A 19,990-nucleotide genomic window follows, 5' to 3' on the forward strand; every position below is an offset into this window, starting at 1 on the left:
GTGAACCACAGGAAAATCAGATGGTGAGCGAGGGCTACATCTCCCTCATAGATGAAAGAAGCTGTGTGGCATGGGACAGCAACTGGAAAGTAATTTTGAACTGCAACTTTAAACTATGTCACTTGTTTAATTAAACATCAAGATAGGTATGACAGGGCTGGGAGTTAAACTTTGATGTATACTGGGTGTTCTCTGAGGCATCATGCTGAATTATCTTTTTTGGCTGCTGATGTTTTAACCCATTATGGCCTAGGGAGACTGCAAGGTCATTTTCACAAGTAAACACCTCAAATCTGTAGTGTAAAGCCAAATGCAGGAGACCTTTGATCGCCAGTTAAACTCTTAAGTATGACCCTCTGTAATCTTGCAATAAATCTGTTTATGATCTGCTGTTTGTGTACCCAATTATAAATCTGGAACAAAATTCTGTGTTAGCATGATTCCTATGATGTCGATAGAGTTCTCCATGCTGGGAATTTAGGGTAGTTGCAAGGTTGATTGGGTGTAACTGTGAAGATACTAATGGCATTTTTTGAAATATAAGTAATTCTAAATATAACTGAAATGATGGTTTAAAAGCATATATGGGCAAAGGCATAATTGATACACAGCAATGCTATAATATCAGTATGACCCTACTAGTCTAATTGAGAATAGAGTTTTGCACTGTAGCAATAGCAGCATCCCAATTTGCTTTCCCTCTGATGCTTACATTTGAGTTGGAATTTACCAGCAGGTCATTAAACTGATGGAGATGTAGCATTGGTGCATCCTGCAAAGACAGTATTTTTCAAGTGAAGGGTCATGCTGGAAATACTAGTTTGGAAGTAAACATTTAGCATCTCTGCGTACATGTAAAGAAGGAATTTCATCTCGTAGGAGCCAGGCTACCCTGCTTGGTGCCCAAGGTGGTTCCTACCTCCTCCTAGAGCAGCTTTGGCTACAGCTCAGTGGCATTTGTTGCTCGGCTCTTAGGACTGCTCTGCAAGGAATAAAATTGCCTTAAAGAAACTGGTGTTTAGCCCGTTGCTTTCGATTTTGTTGCCTCAGAGAATATCTTTGGTTATTTCATTGCTTCACAAAAGCTCTAAAGCAAAGACAGAAGTTATCAGTGACACCAGGATAAATGGGAAGAAGTGAAGGGAGAGATTATGTGAGCCCTTTTAATACAAAGAACTGTACTATGAGAAGATTATTTTATCTTGGGCTCCTCTGACAGGTCCCTTGTTACATAAGTGTTCTGCTTTTTCGAGTTAGGTATTGCCTAAATGCCAGTCACAGCCATTTCCTGAAGTAGGAACGTGGAGTTTATTTAATTTGTGGGGGTTAAGTATTTTCCATTTCAGAATAATAAACATATAAGATATAGGATCCCTTCTATGTAAATGCTACTTTCTGAGAATATACAGCAGTATGTTTAGATATACTAAAAAATTCTTAGTCATGATTTTAAGAGCAAAGCTTTGATTTTTGTCCTGACATTGCTACAGCGAGCTTTCATGTCAAAAGAAACCTACTGAAGATGTTGATTAATTGGGAAAGGGGTGAAATGTCATACTCTTAACTACATTTTTTCATTTTCCAAGCTCCTCCTAGAGAACTGACAGAAGAAGAAAAACAGCAAGTTCTCCATTCAGAAGAATTCCTGATATTTTTTGACCGGACGATACGTGTAATTGAGCGAGCCTTGGCTGAAGATTCAGACATCTTCTTTGACTACAGTGGCAGAGATGTAGAAGAGAAAGATGGGTCAGTTTGGGGGAGGGTTGCTTTTGTAAAATAAGCTTTATAAAAATAATTCCAATGCCAGGAAGCCTTAATTTTAAAACTAAATGAAACATTTTTATAGCTAAGAAAAAGTTAAAATCTGTCTGTGAAGGCCTGCGTCACTTTGTTAGCCAAAATTATTTTGTAAAATAGCTTCATGCTTTATTGGTCTGGGATTTTTTCTTTGTTGTATTATTCAGGTTGTTTAATTATTTTGTTTCATTTTGGGGATGCAATTTCAAATTCTGAAGAAATAATTGAAATAGATAAATGTGTGTATACACATGTAGATATGGGTGTGCATGTGTACATTCTAGTAGTGTACATCTGTGTGCTTATATCATCGTATTTTTACAAATTCAAATTACTGTTGTTTATATTCTACTACTGCCTCAGGTCTGTAATGGATCCCACTGTACTATGCATTGTGTGGATCAAAATTATGATCTCCCAAAGTGTTTGCAATCTAAATAAGACAAGAGGTGACAGGTTGTGTATTCAGCAATTGATAGGGGAGTAGAAGCAGCAAAACTTGTTAGTAGCAGAGAAAGCATTTACATTTTAACAGCTGCATATCCATTGAAGCCTCATAGCAAATCAGTAGCTGTATTGCACTGAAGTTACTAACTGGAGGTTACTTTAGAGCATCGCCCTTGTGGACCAGCTAAATGCATCAGTGTGGCAGTGTTGGACCAGCACTGATGGCTGAAGACAGCCCATCCTAACGGAGCCAAAAGGCATCTGCCCTCTCCATCGCTGGGAGGAGGTGCTGTATCTTTAAGATTTCAGGAGTCAAGAATAAGGGAGATTTTCATATAGCTTGGAGGTGAAGATTCAGAAAGGGGGAACGGAATGCCAGGGCCAGGTTCGGTCCTGAGAGGCAGAGGTGGCAGAGGTGGCCCCGGGGTGACCCAGAAGGGTCAGGAAAGCAGTGGGAAATTAAGAACGGTGGTTTTGAGAAACGAATGTAAAATTTGTTCCTTGGTGCAGATTCGTTATCAGCAAGACAGTCAGCAAGAGCAATTAAATCAAGGTGGCAGACTTGCCTAGGCTGGGCAGAGATGTAAGAAGAAGTAGTCAGGACCTTTTGCATTGCTTTTCACAGCATTTGAACCCTGGTACTTCAAAAACTGTCACTTTGTTTGAATTCACACAGAGATGTTCAAGCAGGAGCCAACCTTTCCTTTAACCGTCAGTTTTATGATGAGCACTGGTCAAAGCATCGTGTTGTCACCTGTATGGATTGGTCTCTTCAGGTAAGATGTGAAGCCAGGAGATATGTTTCCATATCCCTTCCAGCTTCTCCCTAAAAAAAAATGGCCAGCCTCAGTTTGCCCTTTGTTCTGTGGAGTATGATATTATATTTAGCTAACAGCAGGACCCTGAAGGAGTGAATACATGTTGCTCAGTAAAGAGGAGTAGTGGACAATAATGAGACTGAAATTTTTTGGTCTTCAAAACCAGGATGTTGTAATAGAACTATAGGTTAACAAACATACTAAGATGGAGTCTTTATTTTAGCTCCCTGTTCCACACCTTCAGCACACAGAAGTTTTTTAGGATAAAAGGTTTAAAATTAAACCAATTAAAAATAATTTTAAGTATGTAGCAATTGATTTAGTAAATAGTTTTACGTAATAATATCTAAAATAAAAAGAATAATGAGAAATAAATATTTTTTCTAATATACTAAAATTCAAGATGTGAAAGTATGAACAACTTGAAAAGACTGAAAAGCGGTCTTCTGAAAAATGCTTGGTCCTCTCTTCAAGCAATAGAAGAGGAGACCGCAGCTGGCCAGGGAGCACACTAGAGCAGCGTGCCTGGAATGTATCCAGTATCTGTGCACTGCAAAATATTGTCATATTGCAAAATAAAACTGACAATAGAGCTGCTTAAGCTTCCCAAAACCAATGCAACCACATCAGCAAAGCACAAAAACCAGGTTAATTAGTTGCTCCGTTAGAGAGCTGGTATTAGCACAGCACACATATCATCAGATGTCCTGTCGAATTCGTTCGGTCCCAGTTTTGCTCCAGCCGTCCTCATCCCCTCTGCTTCATCCCTGTTAGCCTGTTCTTAGGTTCCAGCCTGGAACAAAGCAGCTGTTTTCCCTGGGCAGGAAACCAGGGAGGCTCTGCTCCAAGGTCCACGGTACAGGTATTACTGAAACTGTTCCAGGAGGGCATAGACTTAGAAAATACTAATGCAAGCCAGTCTGCCTAGTTGGCCCCAAACCCAGCCTAAGGTGTGCCCTGGTGTGTCCAGAGCCATGTGATGCAGGCTGGTGTGGGTGGCAAAGATGCTATAGATGTAGCTGAGCCCAGTGCAAAGAACAAGGTTTGCTTAACCTAACCTTAGAAGTAGCTGCTCTTTCTGCACCATGTTAGATGTGCATGTGGATGTAGCCTGTGTTTAAGGTCAAGTACGTAAATGGTGTGTGCAGGTTGGAGAGAGGCAGTGGATAAGGAGCACAGTGACTCTCACATCCATCCTTCTCTCCTTCCCCTCGAAATAACAGCAGGGCTGCTTCCATCTCTCCAGGTACTTCTCAGGTAAGGTGGCAGCTTACATGGCAGGCAGCAGGGACAAAAGGAGTTGGAGGGTCCCACTGAGCATCCCTGGTAGGCTGTGCAGGTCTGGCTGTCTGACCAGGTGTGGTGCACAACAGCCAGCTGCAGAGAGGCTTCTTGTAATACCCAGATCATGCCCTGTGTGTGAAATGAAGGATTTATCCCTTTGCTTTCATACAAAATATCAGCTTAACTACAGGTATGCACTGGTGTGATGTGGGTGGCCTTTGAGCACATATGGATTTCCACAGAAATCAAATATAAGCCTGAGGAAACACTTATCTTAGGTTGTTCACTTGTTCAGGGGCTGGAAATTACATGGAATTCTTATCTGATATTTTCCTAACAGGCAGTTCTTACTGTATTCCCAAGGCAGCAAGAAAAAAAGCCGCCTCAGAAGAGCACTGCCAAATGTAATTGCTCAGCCCCTGGGGCTCGAAGGCATGTTCTGCTTCCCACCTCTTTGTTCCAGGGTGGCCCCTCCTGCCTTCCTCCTCCGTTAACTCCTCATGCGCAGCTCCCTGGCACCCCAGCCAGGCTTGTCCATGCCGGGGAGCTTCTGTGTGCTGCTCTACCTTCTGTGTGCTGCTCTACACTAGCTTGGGAGGAGGGATTTGCCTCCTCTCTTGCTTGCTTTGAGGTGTATCATGTAGCAGGAGCTGGAGCCGGACAGAGGTATTTCACCAAACCACTAGCTCCGCTTCTCACCCATGCTCCAGGACATGGCAGTGTCCAGTATGCCAAAGTACTTGAATAATCATGGGAACTGCAGAACACATTGCTCAATTTTCTGCGATAAAACTGTTGCTGCAAAACAGCCTGGAGGCAAATTGAAGCTTAATCAAACAAAGGACCTTGATGCATTGATTAAACAAGTTATTCTGTTCCCAGTCACATGTAAAATACTGTCCCAAACATGTGGGATCATTCATACCATTAAAGCTAAACCACTAGACCCTTGATTCTTTTGCAGAGGAAGGGGAAAACAGCTTAGATGCTTCATCAAGGATCTAAGGGAAAGGCCCAACAGACTGAGTGTAAACACAGAGAGACAGTGGAATCACCTTGCTCTGTCCATGAGGTAGCATAGCTGATCCAAAGCCAAGAAAACCAAAGTCTTATGGATACTGCCGTGTCTCACTTGACTTTCAGGCAGCAGCCTAGAATGCTGTTTCCCACAGCACCATTTCCACATCGTTTTCAGTTGCAGTCACAGGACAGCTGGGCACCTGGTGAGGACTGAAATTCTGTAAAACGCAAGTAGGTTGAGTGAAGCAGTGAGTGGGCAATGCCAGCATGGATTTTAGGGTGCTGCACTTAGCTCTGTTTTTTCCAGAGTCAAATAGCCTCACAATGGTGTTGCCCAGCTAGGTATGACCCCAGCATCTGTGTAAACTTGAAACTGTATTTCCAGTCAGATGCATAAAACGTGATTGCAAAACCTACGTATAGACCAGCAAGATTTGAGTCAGTGTTTGTTTATGGCCAGACATGCTGCCAACCAGAACATGCTTGCTAAACTTTCCAGGAACATGAACCAACCCCAAAGCACCTCTAAATTGATGCTTCAGACCTGGTCACATGCCCTAGCTGGCTGCAGTCATGCCAGTGGAAGGGCTTGTTACTCCTGCCTGCCAGGGTATCATCTGGCCCCTCACAACTGCAGGCTCAGCTGCTCGTGTGAATGGTACCTCATGTGTTCAGCCAAAATGAGATGCCCTGACAAGAGTCTACTGCATATGCTGTTTACTTGGACCTGGGCCAATGTGGGATGAGAAGGTTCAAAGAAGCTGAGCACACTGTTCAGAAACGGTTGTAATCTGTCATGGGAGAGAGAAGAGGGGGGTGAGATGGATGAGACCAGTGGAGGGCAGGCTGATGTAGCTGTCCAGAGAAGTGTCTCAGGTGTGGGGTTAAAGCACCCTCAGGTCTCCCTCAGTTCTTGGGGGGGGAGGAGAGGTGTTTGGTCTGCTGCATGCTCTAAATCCCATGCAAGTGATCTGGGTGCTAAACTGCCCTTACAAGCTGGGCCAGCAGCCAAGGTCTGTCAGGATGTAGGTACAACCCCGTCAGAGCTGCCCCCAAATGGGAAAGAGGCGGCTGTGGGGACCATGTGTTGTTGCTGGTTTTCCCACACATGGGTCCAGGCTCATTTGGAACTATGAGCTTGAATATAAAAATCATCAGCTCCATGATGTCTTATCCATGGAAGTGTACACAAAGTGGGAAGGAACAGCTGCTGAAGGCAGAAGTTAAAGCTGTGTGCATTATTTCTTCCAAATGGATTTTGAAAGCAGAGAGGCTCAAATCCCAATAATAATGATATAAAGGTGGTGGGGTTATTTTTATTGTTAAAATATCTGGTGTGGACCAAATTCACAGCTCCCAATAGCACTATTGGCAGTTTCTTTGTCCCACTTCCTTTACATCTACCAGCTGCACTGTTCCCCTGTAAAGTGGTGAATGGTTTGGCAGGAATTTACCTGGGAAAGACAAAAAATGACAATGATTTGCAGAGGTCATTGAGAAATTCTCAGGGAAAGCATTCCTAGTTTACAAGAGCAGTGTGTGGGTTCTACAAACCTTGGGCTGCTGTTTTGCCGGTCTGCAGAAGCCATGTGCTTTTCTCTGGATGTGCCGTAAGGGCTACTGCCTTACTTTGACTGTTTAGAGGGAAGGACAGAGGCTACCAGAGGTGCCTAATGTCAAATGTGTGAGAGTGGAGAACTGCTAATGTATAGGCAAAAAGTACTTGATGTTTTGTGGGCAAATTGTTGCTTCTTATGGTGTTTTAAAATGATACAAGGACATCAACAGAATGTGAAAATCTGATTTTTCATATATGATCTTATTTGGTTGTGGATATATGTGTATATATATATAAACAGAGCAAATCCATGTGTGTATTGCATATCTACTTCTATAAAACAGTGTATAATGGGCGTACAAGAAAAAATGAATCTGATTTTAGAGTGCTCATTACATCAATCTTACTGAGTCAGTGGAATTCAAGGTCACCCTGTGCTTTACAAGATGACTTCAGCATCTTGCAAAATTCAGCTTCTGTGAAGAAAATGTTTTGTTTGCTATTTGAATCATCAAGAAGAGCTTTCGAGTTGATTCTACGCATAAGTGAATAGGAAAAGTGCATAATGAAATAAGAAAGAATAGTTTTCAGGGAAAGCTGAAAAACCTGTGAATTTCAGAATAAAAGCAAGTCAACACTATGGTCATAGTGCTTTTATTATCAAAATCAATTAAGACAACAGTTTGTCCCTGAAGAAATGGTTAAACAATTACGTTAGAATGACTCAAGCTTTCAGATTTTTCCTCTTCCTTGCTTTGCATTCCCTTTATGAATATGCTGCTGGTTGTCTTTTCTGAGGATTGCCTGCAGAAATTAATGTTGCCTTAGTGGTATCTGAGAATAACTGATAGAGAGCAAGGAGCAGGGGCTTTAAGGATGTCAGGGACAAGTAAAATATAAAACTAGACTGAAGCTGAATGCTATGATTGGACTAGTGTATATTATAATTAAAAGCAGATATTGTGCATTTAGTGTAGATTATTTCTGTCTCATCTGATTTTGCATAGATTCATCATCATCCATCTTATTTAATTTTCTTTTTCTTTTTCTTTCTAGTACCCTGAGTTGATGGTTGCATCTTATAACAATAATGAAGATGCTCCACATGAGCCTGATGGGGTAGCATTGGTATGGAACATGAAGTTCAAGAAAACCACACCAGAATATGTTTTCCATTGTCAGGTAAGACTGAGGAAGCCATTAATTTCATGCTAGACAAAACAAAGTTTACTACATGGGGCATCTTCCCACTGTTTATATAAAGAGGCTGAGGTTAAAAATAGGCATTTTTGGAAAAGGTGCATGTGGCAGTGCAATGTTTTTAGAAGGCAGCCAGCCTTCTCAAACAATACCGAAAGCCTGTCAGGGCTGGATGTCATTCTTTGTCTGTTTGAAACAGTCCCTAGGAGATTTAGTTTATAAAGCCCTTGCACTTATGAAGTAACTGTGGTGTACCACTTCCTCTTCCAAGCAGCAACATATGCTTTCCCACCCACGTTAGCTTCCTCACATCCTCTGCACTCCAAGCTGCCTACCCTTGCCTTGGTTCTGCTCAATATCATGTCTTGCCTTTAAAATTGGGAAGTACACTTTGCGTTTCTGGACATGCATCTTACTTACAGACTGATAAAAACAATCTTGATTACAAAGACCACTCCACCAATTTCTGGTTGACTGTCCTTCAGGTTAGCACAACAGTGCTTCGCTTCACTCAGTGCTACTTTGTGACCATGCTATTTTAGAAGTTTATGGACAGTTACAAAATAGTTGTGTGTTTATTTCCATAGGTCTGTTTACTCTTCTTTTGTCACTGCTTTGATGTGTGAAATGGCATAGCCTCATATTGACAGAAATGTTCTGCTCGTTGGCTCTGTCTCCATCAAACTGTCCAAACTGTGGAACAGGGCTTGGGCCAAATTCCCAACCTATTCATTAATGGCCTTCTGTGGTAATTAAATACAGGATAGTGGTATTCAAAAAGCCATATGGAAAAGTTTCAGCAAGTAAAGCTTAACAATCAGAGATTAGTAAAATGCAGATTATTCTGCGGTAAAAATTGCTTCTCTTGGAAGGATATGTATTACCTGGCTAATTGTGTAAGCTAAGTGTCATTTTACATTCAAGGACCAAACATCTTTTTGAACTAAGTCTATGTTTGGACTTGGGTACATTATCAGATATAACATAGTGGGAGGGAGTTGCTGGAATTGAAGTTACTGCTTCAACCCGATTAAGTAACCTTTAATTCTGGGCATGTTTTTCTAATTTGCTATACTGAAAAACAACTTCACAAGGAGGCTAGGCCTGCACAACAGATATGCCATACAGATTTATATACATGTATATGTATGTGTGTGTGTATTACCTTTGAAATGAGAACTTTTATTTTTCTGGATATCATATTCTGCAGACTGGTGTGTTCTTTCAGACTGCTTAAGATCTTATTTCAGACCCCATGTTCAAATACTTCTAGAATGTACATGCAGCTTAATATTTTAAACAAAATATTCAAGCGAAGAAGTTGCTCATTGCATTTTCAGGAAGAATAATCCTTAAACTAGATAGATTTTGCAATCTCATAACCAGATTCAGGGTAGCCCTTCTGAGTACACAGAGGGCAAGTTGCCTACAGACATAACAATCTGCTCCATTCATTAAAAATTCTATCTAGTTTTAAAAGTAGTACACTTAAACGGGGGAGGTATGACTTGTTAAATTGAAAGCACTGAGACAGGCTGTACACCCACCCTATTAGAAAAACACACATGGGACAGAGTGGTGGCCAGAGATTTGGCCTGGCTGAGCTTTTGTCTAATTCGCTCATTTGTTTAGATGTCCCCCTTTTTAGAACTGGAACCTTGAAACCTGTAAATTGAGAGACACATGGCATTGCGCTTTCATGTGCATGCTGGATTCATCATCTTCCAGTTAGATGAAAGAAATCCTTCTATCCATGGGAAATACTTATATTCTTGGTCAAACTGTCCACAGATAAATTGCATTACAAGTCTGTTATGAGTTGCAACCACGTTTGAACCACCAATGTAGGACTTCTGACATGCAGAATATCTTCTGCATCTCAAATCGAATGGGGATACCCACGTGAGATTAAATGGGGAAGCAAAAAGGATAAGACTTGGTCTCCTGAACACAGGTTTTGTTCTAACTTTGGAAATAAGGAAAAAAAATTATCTTAGCTCAGAGTCTGGAATTCAGTTCTGTAGATCATAATGTTATTCTGTTAGTGGAAACCAACTGTATTACTAGTCAGCCCCCCCATCATTTACATTACCATTTTGCAAAAGAAACATTCCTGTGTTTAGTCCTGATTTAGTCATTTCTTTAGGTCTTCTGTGAGACAGGCCCAATTTTCTTCTGCAATACATGGTGTTATAACAGTCCAGCCCAGCAGCTGGAGATGAGCACCCACCTTATCATTACAGCTAGGTTGCCCAGATATGACACACACAGTACTTTGAGTGTGTTTTCCCAATAGACCCCTATTTTCCTATCCAAAGACTTTCCATAAAAATGTGATCTTAATAAATACTGTGTGGTGCTGACTAATATACCTTTTGCCTTTCAATTTTGGGGCTGACAAAGTGAGATACAAGCAAGTAGAAACTCATTTCCGATGTGACTGTCAAGGAACTCATGCAAGCCACTTTTGAAAAGTCAAATCAGTGAATAGGTTTATGAAGCCATTTCTGAGGAACTTCTAAGAAATTCCACCTCAGGAGTTCTGATAACATCAATAGAAATAGGTATATGAAGCACCTCTGGACAGCTAAAATGCCGGCTGAACTTCAGCAGGTAAAACCTCAGATACCTCTTGTGCACATTTGGCAAATCCTTGAAGCTAGGACCCATAATGTTTTTCCCTTTCCTGGTATATTATACAGATCTAAGTGAGATGATTACCAAGGAAGTTCTGAATTTTCTTTACCTCTTTTTATGACTTTTTGTAATCTTACATAGGATTATTGAAATTGTCATAATCAGAACAGGCTTTCCCAACACCTTTGCTGAAAGTTGCTAGAACCCAGGGGCTTCAACTAAAGTTGTCTACCAGTCACGGCAGACAATGATGCAAAAATCTATCAGCAATTATGTTTTTTCCTAACTCCAACCAGCAAAACATTTAAGTCCCCAAATGTGAGGGATGATGTATTCTGTAAATATTAAATTCTTGCCCAATTTTAAGTCATATTAGGTTGTTAGCTCATTAATACAGTGTAGGTGGTAGTACATTTCATAGCTTTACAATATGTAGTGCTGCAAATACTGGGTTCAATTTTAGTTAATATGCATTAAGGGAAAAATTACTATCAGCCAAGTGGGCTTGTTTACTCATTAATTCATGTGAAGTGCCATGTGATCTGTCAAATCCTTTCTAAACAAAACAGTCCTACTGGCTTCTACTCTCTCCTCCTGTGGAATATTTCTTTTCTTCTGCTTGTTATATTTTTGCCCTTCTTTGGCTTTTTATAATTCTACTTTACCCAGTGATGTGCTGACAGGATTTTAGCTGGGACTCCCACAGATTTTTTCCTCTATAGCTCATCATACATCTCTTTTACCACAAGGTTAGAAATGGGAAAACAAGGAAAAGTCCAAGAAGGATTGGGCAATTTGTTCATTTGTTTTCCTATGCAAGCAAAAAAATGTTGTCTCAGAATCAAAATCAAACTGGACGGGTGATAAAATTTGCCAAAGAAATGAACATTCAATGTTTTCCTTAGGTAGTGAGGAATAAACTGAGCTGCAGTTAATACTACAGAGTGCAGACTGGGAATGTCTTTATAGGAAAGAGTCAGGGATGTTCTCTTTCCCCACGCTGGAGCATCACAAACTCTTGGTGCAATCCAGTGCATTCCAAAGGCAAAACACGAGCCTTTCAGAAGTTCTTTATGAGGCCCTGCAGATGAGTCATCCCTGGTTGGGTTGGGTTGGCAGTGTCCAGAGAAGGAATGAATTCCAGCAATGACATGGAAATCATATTGACTCTCCCCTGGTTTGGTGGAAGAATTTTAAGCGGTGGTTCACACTGCTTCTCTCAGCTACTGTTGTTGGTCTGCATTTAGGTGAGGGTGGCAAAAATGAAAATAGTATGGCACAGTTAATGATATAACTCAACATGAGCTCAATCCTATATCAGTTTATGCAATGCATGGGGCTGGCCTTGTATGTGAACATTCCTGTGCTGTTGATTGATAGAGTAGTGTCAATGGTACTTCTCAGTCTTTAGAAAGTGCTTATATGTCCATAATGTGTTTTTTCACTGAATAAATAAAATCTACATTATCCATTGATTATGAGGATTATTTGTAATGCAATGCCCACTGTTTATGTGCTGCTGGTCATGTCTGCCCATGAAGTTGTTTCTGTTTCCTGGTGGTCTGATCTAAGCTTTCTAAGCCAAAATGACCTGAAGGATTACCTGAAACTTTGCATCAACATATCTGGTTGAGTGAGGTAAATGAGAACTCAGACTGTGTTTGTATTAAATTGGCTAGTTGAAGTCTAAACTATTGTATCCTTGCTTTCAGCAGAGCCTGTTATGGGTACAGCACTGCTCTTACACCAGATCTTATAGCTTTTGGGTTAGAACTGAGCTGCAGAGACAGAATTCACAAGGGAAAGAAATAATCAGTGCATCTAAGGGACTTCAGGATATTACAAACCATTTCCTTTCTTCTGGAACTAAGAGGGCTTATTAAAGTTGGTTGAGGTATCTGGATCGTAGCTTCAAACATCCATCATTTCAGGAGAGAAGGAGTGGGGCAAGACAGCTAAAGATACTAGTTTCATGCAAATAAACCGATCTGAATGTTACTTTCTGATTTGGAGGACTCTGCATTGTGTTTGGAAAGTCTGACAAATTCTGCTTTACTACACCCAATCTAATGATAGCAACAACAAAAAGATGACTACATTGGCTGCATTTTGATTTATTATAGATTATTTCCTGATCTATTCATTTCCTCTTTCTCAGCTATGTTATTTCCAAATGTCTCAAAAGGGCAGTGAGAAGTACAAATCTGACACTTAGAAGTAACTCCATTCAGCATATTTTTAAGGAAGGAGAGCACATGTGAAGTAGCTTTCATTTGAGGAAGCAATAACCCTTTAAGAGTTCTTTCAAGGAGTCAGATCAACTTCTGGCATAATCACAAAAAGATTTTAGCAGTATATCACTTTTAATAGCTGCAGCTATTTTTGTCCTTTTCCTAAAATGCCATGCAGTCAGATTTACTTCGTTCATTCCATCTCTTTGCTAAACTGTCAGTTTTTTGTGGGATATGGGACTTGTGTTTTCTATTTTAATTTCAAGAAAAGCTGTCCATGCTTGGAAAATATTGGTGGATTGGGTACAGAAATCAGCCACTCAGCCACACCACAAAATGTTTCATTCTCCCCTAGCTTTTTTGTAGTGGCTTCTATACACTGCCATTAAGTTATGTGTTTGACCACTCTTCATTGCTTATCCTGGTGTGGTCTTTCCCTTTTCAGCTAAATAGATGGAGTCAGAAATACATATCTTAGAATTAGATGCACTGAGGTAAGTGAAGGGCTATATTTAGTGGCTGATGTTGGCCAGAGTTGCCTTTTTTTTTTTTTTTTCCTGATTTGGTCCCTTTGTTGTTGTCTGCTCTTTCAAAATCAACATAAATTCCTTCAGATGTGCTTTTTGCTCCAGCAGCCTGTCTTCTAAAGGTGCTGAGCGCCCAAATCCACGAGACTGGTGTGCAGAGCCAGCTGAGGTAACAGCATGAATGACTAATATCCTCCTTTTCCTCCAGTCCTTGAGTTTTCTTCTCTGTGGAAGCCAGACCAGAGCTTAGTCCTTCCAGAACTTTAAGAGAAAAGAAATACTACAACAAGTTCAATTGTTAAGAAAGTATGGTTGGAATGCTTAAAAAATAAAGAAAACTCTCTCTGATAATTATATTGGCACTTTTCAACAAAGACTTGCTCACTTTGTTGCTGCTATCTAAGTTTCAAGTAAGGATTCAGCCCTTCAGAGCTGTAAAAGAAATGACAGACCCTAAACTCCCGCCAAGCTTCCCAGAATTTCCTAAGTAAAATCAATCTTAACAACCAGCAGCATGTCCAGTCCCAGAGCTGACTTGTCTGGTTCCTCAGTTTCTAGTGAGAGCAAGCACCTGTGGTCAGTCTTTAAAGTGCTGCAAATCTCAGAGAAGACATGTGGCTCTGAGCTGACTGCAAATTTTCCAAAAAAAAAAAAACCAAAACCCTCCTTTGGAAGAGAAAGTCTTTTCCAACCTCAATTATCCTGTGACCCTATGATCCTAAACGTGAATCAGATTCTGCCCGTTTTCATAATAGTTTTCTGGTAAGGAGCCTCTGCATGTCTGCCTGTGAAGGTGCTGAGGCAGCTGCCATGCTGGGAATGCCCCAGTACCCAGGGACCCCAATTTGCTGCAGAATTTGTGTAACACATACACATGTTGTAAAATTGAGTAAAGTAGCACTCTTCAGAGAGGAAGAGGTTGTTTTACTTTCATTTCTATTTTGTTTCCTCCTACGCATCTTTGGGAGGATGGTCTCTGTGGAGCTGCGCGGAGCTCTGCTGTGCCTGTTCACTTGGACACTTTGTGGCTATTACCATTTGCACCCTGCAATAATTCATGCAGATGCATAGGTGTGCCATTTTTTAATTAAAATTTGGGGGAATTTCTAACTATGCTACTGGGGGAGGAGAACAGTTTCAGCTACAGCTTGTGATAGAAGGACATATTCATTCTGGTTTTATTTTAAAGCTTTTTTCTTCTGTTGTGCTTGTTCAGACTGTAACGTAAAAACACACAGCGAAACACAGAGCAGTTTGCGCTGTGGGGATTTCAGTAAACAGGAGCCTATGTCTTGTCTCTCAGGCTTTTGGTTTAGGTTCTTCTTCCTTTTCTCAGCTGATACTACTAGCTGTCTTTTTTTGCTCCTTATATTGGAGTCCACACCATTTCTAGCCTTGGGTGATTAAAAATAACTTTCATTTGCCTAAAATTAGTGCTCCAGTACTTGTGGAGAGATTGTGAGTCAGTGGAAGTTACACCCACCCATCCCAAGGCTGAATGTAGTATCTGGAAAATGGTTGTTGATGTCTTAGGCAAGAGGAGGGACCTGCATCCACCAGATTTGTGGAAGGAACCAAAGAGGACCAAATATACAAAAGGCAGAATCTCCTGTCTCCCAGATACTACTGAACTCAGAAGCATCAGGGGGGGATGAGAGAAAAGGCACTGAAAATGAGAAAATGTATAGTCCATCTTGGGTTCCACAATGTCCTAGCCAGTCCTGAGATCCCCAGATTGAAATGCCCCAAATCTTGCTTTACTGCTGAAATGCCACAGCAGTTAACGTGGAATCTGCTAATATCTGCTGCTCAAGAAGTATGCCATGTTTTTCCACATAGCCTTCCAGTCCTAAAATCTCTTAAAACTGACTTTATTTCTACACAAAATCAGATCATGGTATTTTTCATACCGAGAGTGGGAGAAGGAAACCTTCTTCCAGGCAAGGTCGGAGAGAAACTATGCATTTTTATTTAGACTATTCAATGTCAATTGGATTCACAAAGTTGTATGCCTTCCCTTGGGTTTACCTGTACCTTTCCCAACCCTTGGCAAAGCTGCTTTTTGCGTGTTGACTTGGATCTATTGTTATCTTGTGCAGAACCCTGACAAGCAACACACCCACCAAAGCCAATGTATACATTATAATAGCACAACTGTATGCCATGTCCCATCAGTCTGCGAAATGACTGCTGATACAAAAGGTGGGTGCAGTTTCCCTATTAGTAATAAAGTTCTGAATTACTTGAGGACTGTGTTTATACATAAAAGTCTGCTAGCAATGGAATATTCGTTTGCTTAGAGCATTGCTTAACATAGATTATCTTCCTCATTTGAAACTGTGATTTTGAATCAAAGAATTAGGAAGTGACAAATTTGCTTGTCTTGGATAGAAAATTTTAGGCGGTTCCTGCTTCCAGTCTGTTTTTGGAGGGTGTAGATTATCACGTCCTTAAATGATATGCTGTCACTACTAGTAATAGCATTGTGCTTTTTGTAGGTGTTAAAATAGTGATTCGTAATGAATCTGTGCTTAAAGATGGTGTTTGTCTTCTAAAAGTTCACATACTCTTCCTTTCAAACCAAATATAAAGAATATGTTGAGCATTTGATAAGGCAGGCATTCTCTTTTTTCTTTTTTATTAAGCTTTTTTGTTTCACTTACAGCTTGCAATATACCTTTCTAAGTTACTGGCATCTAATATGCAATATGCAAATAATGCAATTTGGAGAAAACCTAACCTTTGAATCTGCAGAGTTACACATGCAGTATTTTTAAACTTTAGCTAGCTAAGGAAAAAAAGAAAAGATCTCAGTCAAAAACTATATTTCATAAGAGAAAATTATAGTGATATTGATGGTTTGCCAAAACCTCAAGCAGTGACAAAATCCACAGTGTTCTGAAAGAGATGCCTTTGCAAAACCATTCCTTTGCAGATGGCTTAGATTATTGATACTTATAAACACATGACATTATTCATTCAACTCAGAATTTTTAAAAACTCTGTTGATAAAAAATGCAAATTTGCCACACTATCTGAAAATGGCAGAGAAAAAAATCACCAAATCCTGCAATTGCTCCTGAGGGGGTTTTATAGTTTAGTAGTTGTTGATTTGGTTACATTTCAACATGACCCAGTATAAAATATTTTAACAAAAAGGGAGGAAGGAAGGGAAAAAAGAACATAACTTTCTTTTGTTGATGTGAACTTTACGTTTTATAGTTCTCCTTGTACATCTGAAACTCCCAGTGCTGAAAGGTTTTGGGGTGAACAAGAAATGCAGGATCAGATGTGAAATCAATAAGTCACTGGGATCCTTCCATAGAATTTATTTCCATAAAGGATATAAAATACCATGGAATTCCCTAGCTACACTGCAAATGATGGATAAACAGCCATAGGCATGACTTTTCTGTTTGGGTTATGTAACTGTTCTCTGTGCAAGCTACTCGCAATGGAGAGTGCATTTGGTCCAAATTCGAGAAAATTGTTTCACCTCATGATTTTTGTCTCTGTGGGAGCTCTATGTGAGGAGTGAAGCCTCTTTCTGTATTACCTGGCACAAAATATAAAACAGTTACTCTTCTAAAGTGCTGTAAAAAGCCCCAGAAACCGAGGAATCCATCATTACAGCCTGGGATACAACTGTCCTCTGCCTAAGGTCTAAAATCAACAGTTTTCCGCCCTCTGCCCCCACGGCTGGATGACTGACAAGTACTTCCCTGAAAAGAACTTTTGTATACCAGCAACATTGATTTAACGATGATTAACGCTCCCTGCTTCCCACAACGGGAAAGCAGAAGCATGTGCTGACTGGCTGAGATACCGATATTATCCTTGGAAGATGCTTCATGTGGGGCAGAGTCTTCTGGAAAGCTGCAAAAAGGGGAGTCTCTATCAGTGCCCTCAGAGACTGCCCAGTGATTCTTATTGTACAAGCTCTACTCCACATAATGGTATCGTATCTGCTGTCACTATAATGCTGATTATAAGAAGAGAGCCTTTGTTAGTAATAAGTGTCCATATGAAGTAATTTCTAGTGGTTTGCAAAAATTTCGCAATCCATTATATAGCCATAATAACAGAATACGAATTGTGACAAATCACATAGGTTTAACTTTCACAAAGCAGATCTGTCTGGTGAACTTTTATTAAAACAGGATTGCCTTTATCATTAAAAGTATCAGAGAAGAAAAGCTGAAGTACATTTATTTTAGCATGAGTTGACAAGCAAATGTCCTATGTGCAGGAAGCAACATGCTTTTAAAAACTTATACATCTCATATCAGAGAGATCAGCGTGTTTTCATTATCTCTACAACAAAATGTGCCAGGGTGCATTAGGATCTACGATTAATTCATTCCGATTGCTCTTATAACAACGTTCAGTATTTTTGTGGCTAAGATAAATATTGATTGCACTCCACCTCCATACTGCTCATGAACATACACTGAATCACCAGTCATTTCATGGGGTGCAGAACATGCTCAACATTTGCTGTCTCATGTTTACATCTGTAAGTAGATAGACTAAGCCCAGTTTGGACTGAGTTAACAATGTATAGGAGTTGTGCATAATTGTTGTTTGCCAGGAGTTGTCTGGGGTAAATCCATTCTTCCTGGCAGGATAGCAATGCATGATAGAATGTCCCATCACTGGTGAGATGGATGACCCAGGCAAGCTGGTTTTTGACCAAGATGTAGTCCTCTGTTACTCCAGGAGTTGGTAAATGTAAGCTGGCATAACTATGCTGCTTTATTGTAACTAAGACTTTGATCCTGAGAATGGGAAAACGCTTATCTCCCTCCTTCCTCCTCTACAAGACTATTCATGAAAAAAATAGCAGAACCTTGCAGGTGAGGAAAGCAGGATGTGGAATTTCAGGAAACCAAGGTTTGTTTGGAGAAAGTGGGTTTAAAAATTGGGTCTGTAATGGGACATAGCCATCTATTCCTGCATGGCCTTAGCTGCTCCTTCATGCTCTGTGAGTGCAGAGCCAGGCTACGCATGTCAGAATTTGCACAGTAATTTACTGTAGGAGACGTGAACAGTGCAAAGCTAACTAGTGTTTCTGCCCTTATTCTTAAATACAGACTTGCCTGTGGTATCTTCTGCATTTCCACTAGATAGCTGTTTATCTGTGCCACTCAGTCTCTCAATCCTCGTATCTATGTGCAATGTTTAATTAATTTTCAATTATTTCCAATTATGTAGTGACACTACTTATAAATGATACAACAGTGAAGGTGATGGATTTGGGCAAATATAATAGCCTGTCAGTCTTCACTAGAAGCTACAATTAAATCAAAAAGATAAGAAAATATTACTGTAATTATTTTGACAGTGAACTGATAGAAGTTTACCCAAGTGACACAGACTACAGAGTACAAAATGCCAATTGCTCAGAAACAAGTAAAATAAGATATACTGTTGTCCCTTTGCTCCCTATCCTTAACTTGGAAAACCAAGTGACCTATCTCCTGGAGCAGGCAGAGCTCCATTCAAAGACTTGTAGGGTCTGATACCTAAAGAGGGGTCCAGTACATAGAGATTCATTAAGTTCTGGGCTCCCCAGTCTAAGAGAGCATACTGGACATGCTGGAGCAAGTCCAGCAAAGAGCCTCTTAAGATCATTTAGGAACCAGATCATCTCTGATACAAGGCTGAGAGAGCTGGGAGCCTGGAGAAGGCTCAGGGGGATCTTATCAATGTGTATAAATATCTGATGGGGAGTAAAGAGGATGGAGCCAGGCTCTTCTCAGTGGCACCCAGTGACAGAACAAGAGGCAATGAGCATAAACTAAAATACAGGAAATTACAGTTAATAAACATAAGAAAAAACTCTCTTACTGTGAGGGTGACTGACTACTGGCACAAGTTGCCCAGAGAGGTCATGGGGTCTCCATCCATGGAGATACTCAAAACCCAACTACACACAGTCATGAGCAATCTGCTCCAGCTGACCCTGCTCCGAGCAAGGGTTTGGACTAGACAATCTCTAGATGTGCCTCCCAAACTTGGCAATTTTGTGAGTCTATCTGACATTTCATAGTCCTTTTCCCTCCCCTGTCTCTGAGGTTATGCAGAAGTCGGCTGGGCTGTGACTGCTTTTAATTCCCAGGACCAGCTGAACGTCAGGGCATCCTTCTTTCCTTCCTGAAAGGAGGTCACTGGCTCTCAGAAGTCCTGAATCAAGAAATCGACTGTTTAGGAAAGCACTTACCAATTTGCTTGGCTATGAGGAGGCTTTTCAGTCACTGAAGCTGAAGTCATGGAGAACTTAGAAGAATTAACTACAATTAAGATCATGGACTTTTGAGAAAAGATAGAGTTAAGTACACAAATAAGTTCTTTCTGCAGCTGGGGCTTTAAAGTGGTCTTGGTCTGATCTTCTGACCGTGCCTGGGTTCTCATGGCCTGTGCATTTACTGAGGGGTTTGGACTGAGTGCTACACTTGAGATTTAGCT

General features: G+C 40.5%; 1 protein-coding gene across 9 annotated transcripts in view; it reads left to right on the plus strand.

Moving 5' to 3' along the window:
• The window catches only part of DYNC1I1 (dynein cytoplasmic 1 intermediate chain 1), a 193,977-nt gene that overhangs the window by 113,073 nt on the left and 60,914 nt on the right, over positions 1 to 19,990 (plus strand). For all 9 annotated transcript variants that reach the window (XM_037386335.1, XM_037386336.1, XM_037386333.1 and 6 more), the window contains 3 exons: positions 1,587 to 1,749; positions 2,924 to 3,023; positions 7,984 to 8,109. In XM_037386335.1, coding sequence (XP_037242232.1) covers positions 1,587 to 1,749; positions 2,924 to 3,023; positions 7,984 to 8,109 — 389 coding nt within the window. The remainder of the gene's footprint in view (positions 1 to 1,586; positions 1,750 to 2,923; positions 3,024 to 7,983; positions 8,110 to 19,990) is intronic.

Source organism: Falco rusticolus, chromosome 4 (genome assembly GCF_015220075.1).
Source record: "Falco rusticolus isolate bFalRus1 chromosome 4, bFalRus1.pri, whole genome shotgun sequence".
NCBI classification, from domain to species: Eukaryota; Metazoa; Chordata; class Aves; order Falconiformes; family Falconidae; genus Falco; species Falco rusticolus.